General features: G+C 55.9%; 1 protein-coding gene across 1 annotated transcript; it reads left to right on the top strand.

The window, feature by feature from the left end:
- Nucleotides 1-1,431: 1,431 nt before the first annotated feature.
- On the top strand, nt 1,432-5,945 carry NCS54_01461600 (Hypothetical protein; the record flags this gene model as incomplete). The annotated part of the gene is made up of 3 exons (XM_053159756.1): nt 1,432-4,791; nt 4,949-5,128; nt 5,184-5,945. The coding sequence occupies 3 exons, from the start codon at nt 1,432-1,434 to the stop codon at nt 5,943-5,945; spliced, it is 4,302 nt and encodes a 1,433-aa protein (XP_053015731.1).
- Between the last annotated feature and the right edge of the window lie 2,057 nt (nt 5,946-8,002).

Genomic DNA, 8,002 nt, shown 5'->3' with positions numbered 1-8,002 from the left:
CTATAGAGGATGATCTAGTCATTGGCCGGGGCGAGGACGAGATCTCACCGTTCGACCAGCTTGACTGGACGCAGCAGGAGCCGTACTTGTCCGGAATACATGACCCAGATCTGCGAGAGGTCAGTGCCATATCGTACTGGATCGAGGTCATTTCACAATACCTTGGCGTGGCATCATCCAACGCCGCGGCCGATGGGCAGGCTGACGTAGCACCGCAACGCGGAAGGCTCGAGACTCCGGCTGATGGTACTGCTGATGGAACCGTGGAACCAGCCGACCCTGCCGTGCTGTTGTTCCAAGAGTGGAACGGCGCGATAGGATGCACTTCTCAGCAGCATGAAGACGACCACCATGCTCAGATGGAAAAGGCAACCGAGGAACGAGGGGCTCCACCGACCTGCTCCTCACTCCTTGACGTCGCAAGGCGGCTAGAGGGCAGGACCCCACCGGATGGCGACACGAACGAGACTCGTCTCCCATCAATCCTTGATCCGGCACAAGATCTATTACGCCCCGGGCCTCGGGAGATTTGTTCGGAAAACGGTCCTACCCGGTACAGCAGCGCCTGCAAGGTAGCGATGGAAGGCTTGACGGCAGACGAGTCCAACCCGCCTTACCTGTGTATGCATTCCCATCATCACCAGTCACAAGGACCAGAGCGCAACTCGATCTCATCGTCATACGATGTCGATAGTCTCTGCAGCTTCCCAACGTCCCTCGGCGTCGCTAGGCTAGGGTTCCAATGGTATACTCAACCGCACATCACTCTCAATCACGTCGATAATGTCCATCTCAGCATGGAAATCCCTTCTCCCGGTGGTCCAGACGGTGATGCCGCGATAACACAGCCTCTCCATAATATCCCAAATTACTGCCTCGGGCGCATCATCGGCCTGGCGGATACTTATATCTGGGTATTCTTCCCTGCCCTATTCCGCAGCCAGCTCTCCGACCCCTAACCGGGAGGCCAGTGGTAGTTTGGGCCAAACTACCATTTCGGGGTCAGGGGCACGGACGAATGGGCATGCAGGGATACACGCGGGGGTGGGTCCCAGACGCGGGCAGGGGGGCCAAACTACCAGTCCCAAACTACCATTTCATGCTGCAGCCAATCAGGATAAAGGGAAGGGCAACTTCAGGGTTAAGGAAAAAGCAAGCAAAGGAGGGAAATACAACAGAACGCGTCTCCCAAGGCCAGCCTTCTCGCGACCGACCGGGTGAACGAGGGATATCCTTTTCATATGGACATGAGTCTATAAAATGAGCGCAACTAAGGACGACCGAGCAGTTTCCCAGCAAGCGGCAATCATTCGAGGGAGAGACTATCAAGAAAAGAAAGAAAGAAGGGAAACAAGGACTGCACGTACAGTATCCTAAGAGGAGGAACCAGAGGGAGGTAGGGAAGGGCTCGACATAGTCCAGATCGCAGCCATGGCCCGAGGGCGTCCCACAGACTCGCCCGGCGGCAACGAACCGGAGCGGCAAGAAGATACAGGAGAGTCCGCCAGCTGTGTTCATGCAGAAGCCACCAAACCGGGAGAAGGGTGGCTTATATATAATGGCGAATACCGGTCGTTGATCTGCGCCTTTCACGGCTATGCGGTCTGCAGCCTCGAGGGTCACTTGAGGGACCGTCACCCAGACATCGACCATCGGGCCCGCAGCGATATCATCCACCGCCATAAGGGTCTACAGCTGCAAGGGCCGGCATTGGAGCAGCTCGTCCAGCACGGTGCGTCAAACCCGACCCGGGCCGTCAAGGGTCTCGTCGTTCACCGGGGCTTCGCTTGCACCTGGCCGGGTTGCAGGCACCTCACGCCGAGCTGGAAGTGCCTGCGGGTTCACCTCAACGGCGAGCACAACATAAAGGGAGCCAAGGCGCAGGCGGGCCTCTGGACCGGCGTCTATCTGCAAACCTTCTTTACAGGTCCAAAGAGGGCGATTTACTACTTCTGCGTAAGAATCTCGACCAGCGGTAACGATGATGCTGTCTCGGCAGCAGGAGATCCTCCGACGCCGGTCGGCAGGGGGAGAAGAGCGACGATGGCAGACAGGCAGCAGACGCACCCGGAAGATCAGACGATGATCGCCGACATCACCCAAGGGTGGTCACTGCAGCAGGAGGAGCAGGAGAAGATGCAGAAGGTCATGGAGGAGGGGATCCTGAGGCACGAGACGACGAACTGGCTGAAGAGGACCGGCTGGTCAGCCCACTTCGCCGGGAGGAATCTGGTGGATATCCAAGCCTGCAGCAGGATGCCCGGCTGTGACGACGACGAGCTGCGACGGATGGCCACGGCTCTAGATCGTCTATTCTTCGACCGCTGCATCGGCGGGTTAAAGAGCATGCCCCTGATGACCCGCCTGCTCCTGGCCAGCCCCCACCCTCACGATGCCCACAGCCGACCGTTTGGGCCGCTGCAGGAGAAGACCAGCATGGATCGCTACCTGGTATATGTGAAGCGGTTCTTATGCTATTGCCTCAACGTGCTGTCGCTGGAGGAGGATGCGCTGTTTGCCGAACACGGCTTTCGCTTCACGCCTGCACAGAGGGCCAGCCTCGAGCTGCTCTGGGCGCATCTGCAGGACGAGGAACAGTCGGGCGAGGGGCTGCAGGAAGAGATATTGCAGATTCTGGCGGACTTCTGGATGCAGCGGCTCGACGGGGACCCTTTTGCGAGCCCGCTGTGGCACTTCGTCGGGGTGCTGGGAATCGACGGCGAGACGGGGCAGCTCCGACCTGCCCACCTATTCACCTACGTGCTTGCGGGACTCGTCTTCACGGGGCGGGCGCTGCTGGGAGAGTGGGCTATACCCACCCGGGAGCGGGCCGGGATGACGGACCTCGCGCAACGGTTCGCCCAGGTTCGAGACGCCTGGCTTTGCAAGGCGACATACTCTCCCATGGGCTATACGCTCAGCTTGCTGTTATACGGAAGGAAGATCGCGCAGGAGACTGGTAGCCGGCTGATGGTGTCCTGGAGCAAGGACGGCGAGATGATGTACTTCATGGGCAAGCCGATCCTGATGGAGAAGATTCGTCACATGGTGGCTAGGATGACGAAAGACGCCGAGGACCTGCTGTGGGGTCAGTTGATGTTCAAGGAGGGCGACGACGAGCGTTTCATCCTTCCTCTGGCCGGCATTGAGGATGACCTCACCCATACAAGACGAGGCCGGTCCTTCATCCATACCAACGACCTCGCTGGCAAGGAGGTCGAGATGCTCGAGGACCTCGTCATGGGCTCGCGGAAGACAGAGTTCCTAGATCGAGCGGGCGAGTGGAAGTGGGCGGGCATCAGGAAGTACCTGAAGCTGGTGAAGAAGTTCGAGGAGTTTCTGCTGCTCCTCTCCCACATCACCGGCGGCCAGCCCAGCCGAGGGGAAGAGATCACGGGCCTGCGCCTGGTCAACGGCATCAACAGGGACCGCAACGTCTTTGTCATCGACGGCGATGTTGTGCTCGTCACCCAGTACCACAAGTCTCTGGCCCACTTCGACTCGCCGAAGGTGATCCCCCGCTTCCTGCCGGAGAGGATCGGGCAGCTGCTCGTGATGTACATGGTCTACATCCGACCGCTGACGGATCGCTGGGAGGCGGACAGATGGGAGCTATATGGCAAGATGGCACCGCCGAGCGACTTCATCTGGCATAACGAGACGGGGCCATGGGAGAGCAGTCGTATGTCTGGGGCCATGGGGAAGTGGACCTCCCACTATATCGGCCGCAGGATCACGCTCCAAGACTGGCGCCACATCGCCATCGCCATCAGCAAGAAGCACGCTCGCGACCGGGGGGCCGCTCGGGCAGACTTTGAGGACGGCGACGACGATGACGAGTCGGAGCAGTACGAGGCGCCGGACGATCTGGCTGCCTGTCACACCGGCCAGACAGCCGCCAACTACGGTGTCACGATCGATGTGCTGAAGCGCTTGACGGCCGAGTCTCTGGACATATTCGGGCAGGTGAGCCGTCGTTGGCACAAGTTCCTCGGCTGCGACGCGCAGCAGCAATCGGCCTTGGAGCCGCCGCCGTCAACTTCGTCCTCGAAGCGCAAGGGTGCGGCCGAGTCTGGCGGCGAGGAGAAGAAGTGCCACCCTCCCCGGAAGCGGGCCAAGATCGCCTCGCTCGAGAAGCTAAGGGCAGGTATGACAGCAGCAGTGGGGGACAAGAAGAAGGACGACATGATCCTGCGGGCACTCCGGGCTGTCCTGCGTGATGACGCTGCCCAGTTTCGGTCACCCCAGCAAGAAGAGGCCGTCAGGTTGGCCGCGGCGAAGCAGAGCCCGCTGGTTGCCGTGCTGCCAACGGGCGGCGGGAAGAGCTTGGTCTTCATGGTCCCGGCTATGCTGGCAGGTGCAGGCGTGACCATCGTGGTGGCTCCGTTCGCCGAGTTGAAGAGGCAGCTAGTCACACGCTGCGTCGATGCCGGCCTAGACTGCAAGTCCTGGCCCGAGGCGCGTGAATCTTGGCCCAGGGTTACGCTGGTCTCGGCCGAGGCGGCTGTCACCGATGACTTCCTGCAGTGGGCCGCTGATCTGAGTGTCAGGGGAAGGCTGGACCGAGTGGTCATTGACGAGTGCCATCTGTCATTCACTGCCGCCGAAACCTACCGCGCGAAGCTCCGGTGCCTCGTTCTCCTGCGGAGCTTGGGGTGTCCCTTCGTATTCCTCACTGGGACCCTGCCGCCGCTCCGTCAACGCGACTTCGAAGAAGCCATGCAGCTCCAGGCTCCGCTCTACATACGGGCTTCGAGCCATCGGCTGAACGTGCGGTACTCCGTCCTTCGCGTCCGTAACGGACGGGGGCGTCATGGAGGTGAAGAGGCTGGTGGACGCCCGGCTCCCACGTCTAGCACCGGGGGAGAAGGGGGTCATATACTGCACCAGCCACGCGAAGTGTAGAGCGCTTGCCCGGCAGCTTGGTTGCCATTACTATCACGCTCAGCGCGATGATAGCGATGCGCAGTTCCTTGCCCAGCGCGAGCAGGGCTTCCAGGCATGGGTCAACGGCGAAACACCCTACATCGTGGCTACCGCGGCTCTAGGCACGGGCCTTGATGTTGCAGGCATCGTCCATGTCATCCATCTCGAGGCCCCATTCAGCATCATCGACTACGCCCAGGAGGCGGGGGCGGGGCGGGCGAGCTGGGGAGCCCGTCACCGCAGAGATAGTCGTCGAGGAGAAGGACTGGCCGGTTGAGGACCATATCCGCGACAGCTACCTAGACTTGAGCACGCGCGAGGTACGCAGTCTGATCCGGACACAAGGTTGCCGTCGCCGCCTCCTTGGCCAATGCTTGGACGGTGACCTACGGGACTGTGGAGATCTCGATGCCGTCCGATGCGATAATTGCCGCCGCGATGAGCTGTTGTGGAAGAGTGAGCTATCCTCGCAGGGTATCATAGCATCACATGCCCGCGGCAGGCGCGATGCCCTCGCTCTAGAACGTTTCGAGGCCGCCTTGGAGGAGATAGAGGAGCTTGGCAAGATGGGCTGCCGCATCTGCTGGATGTTCGATGGCGTCAAGGAGGCCGGGCACCAGTGGGGTACCTGTGGTGCCACAGCAGAGAAGGATCTGTCCTTCTCCAGCTGCATGATCTTTCAGGGTCTGGTCAACTACAAGAAGGATCCACAGGCACGTTTCTTGAGCTGCTTCTACTGTCACGTATCGCAGGAGCTCTGTCGGGACGGTTACGAGACCAAAGGAGCATCATGTCGGTGGAAGCATGCTGTAGTCCCTATGGCGTTGGCCGCCGTGACGGAGGCAGATATATGGTCGCAAGTCCAGGAGGCTGCCGGTCGAGACTTCAAAGGTCGGGATGACTATGCTGACTGGCTGGGCCGTAAGCATAGCAAGTTGGTATGCGGGCGAGAGATGACCAATGCTATGGCCGTCTTTGATCTAGTGCTCAAGTGGAGACAAACTCAAGAGCTTAGTTAATTACTATGTTTTACGCATAGTGTAATACGTTTGACTAGTTATATATAATGATATATAATGTGATGTGATAGGCAATAATAGGAAGGGAAAATAAAAATAAAAAAACAAAGGAGTATATGAGAGAGAGAGAGAGAGAGAAGGGGGGGCTCCCACAGTAGGTATACTACCCACATAATACTTAACGGTAACTATACATACGAATAGGACTTGGTGATAATAGCTGGCTTTAACTATATAATTAGAATGCTTATAGGAGATGGTATAAATAATATAAGAGGAGGTAAAAATAAAAGAAGTAGAAGAAAGACGAAAAAGAGAAAGATATAGTAGTCCAGGGTAGGCAAAAATAATATCATTCTAATCAGCAAAAAAAGCTCTTTGAGGCTGGCTAGACGCTTCCGAGACTCGAACCCGGGTCTGTCCCTTAGTCAGAGGGATCGCTCTGACCACTAAGCTGAAGCGCCTTTTCGCTCTCAAAGTTACTAAGGTCGAGATGGGGCTGGCACATGAGGGTATCACGAAGACGACGGCAAGGTGACCAGGTCAACGCGGCACAGCAGGCAGCCATAATGGCAACTACCGAGGGGAGAATAAGATAAAGGGAGGGTAATATAAAAAGAGGTTAGTTATTATTAGTAAAATAGTATTAGATATTTAAATAAAAGAAAGGAAAAAAAGATAAAAAGTCTTAATAATAAAAAAGAAATCTTCTTAGGATAACCCTAGGATAATAGAAGATATATATATATATAACCCTAACCTTAAGGTAAGAAAAAAAGGGGAAGTATATAGGCCTAGCCGGAGAATAAAAGAAAAGAAAAATAAGGAAGAGTATATAACCCTAACCCTAGGGTTAAAAATGAGAGAAATTAAGGAAAAGTATATAACCCTAACCCTTAGTTTTGCTTTAAGCTAGGAAGTAATTAGAAAAGTTGGCTTTAAGGGGTTAGTTAAGAAAGAAAAAAAAAAAACCCCCAACTTAGGCCTAACCCTAGGGTAGCCCCTAGGAAGTATTGGCTGAAAGAGACTAGAGGGGGTATTTAGCCCTAACCCTAACCCTAACCCTAAAGCAAAACGTTAAATTTTCATTTAATCGGGGAAGGTAAGAGCCTAGCGGGTGTTTCAGAGGGTTAGACCAAAGAGAGACAAGGACTGCTTAGCCGTTACCCCAAGCTTGGCCCTAGCCTTAACCCTAAGTCTAACCCTAACCCTAACCCTACCCCAATGTCGGGCTAGGGTTAGGGGGAAAAGGAGAGTTAGGGTTAGAACGGGTAAGGAGGTTAGTGTTGTAAAGGCCCTGACGTCTAGCACAAGTAGGAAAAGAAACAAAGAGAGGGTGTGAGAAGGTACGAGGTAAAGGAGTTAAAGAAGCAAGACTAACCGCTGCTGTCCGGGGGGGAAGAGTTGGAAAGTAAAAACTAACCGCTGCTGTCTAGGAGAGGAGAGTTGGGAAGGTGAAGGTAACCGCTACTGTCCAGGAGAGAAGAGTTAGAGAGGTAAAGCTAAGTGCTAGTAAGTTCTAGTTAAGTAGGTAAGGAGAGAAAAGGACAGAGGGTGTGAGGCGAGGGTTAGGAAGGTAAAAGTAACCGCCAGTGGGCGGGAGAGAAGTAAGGTAAGATCTGGGGTAAGAGAGGAGTTAAGGAGTGAAGACAAAATAAGGAGTGAAGACAAAAGTGCTGTGGGAGAGGGAAGGAAGGGGCTAACCACTGACGTAAGGGTTGGTGTAAGGCAGGCGGAGGCGAACCGCTAGTGTAAGTGGTTAGTTAAGTAAGTAAGAAAGAAAGACAAGAGCAAGCGCTACTGGGGTCAGGGGCTAAACAGTGCGGGAGGTAAGCGCTGACGGGGCTAAACGCTGACGGGGTTAAACGCTGAGCAGGGCTGGAGGTAAACGCTGACGGGGTCAAGCGCTGGCGGCGTCGCTAGGGTTAGGGTTAGGGTTAGGGTTAGGGTTAGGGTTAGGGTTAGGGTTAGGGTTAGGGTTAGGGTTAGGGTTAGGGTTAGGGTTAGGGTTAGGGTTAGGGTTAGGGTTAGGGTTAGGGTTAGGGTTAGGGTTAGGG

Source organism: Fusarium falciforme, chromosome 13, assembly GCF_026873545.1.
Source record: "Fusarium falciforme chromosome 13, complete sequence".
Taxonomy (NCBI): domain Eukaryota; kingdom Fungi; phylum Ascomycota; class Sordariomycetes; order Hypocreales; family Nectriaceae; genus Fusarium; species Fusarium falciforme.
The sequence above is the reverse complement of the archived record's forward strand: the minus strand, read 5'-3'. Positions and strand labels throughout refer to the sequence as shown.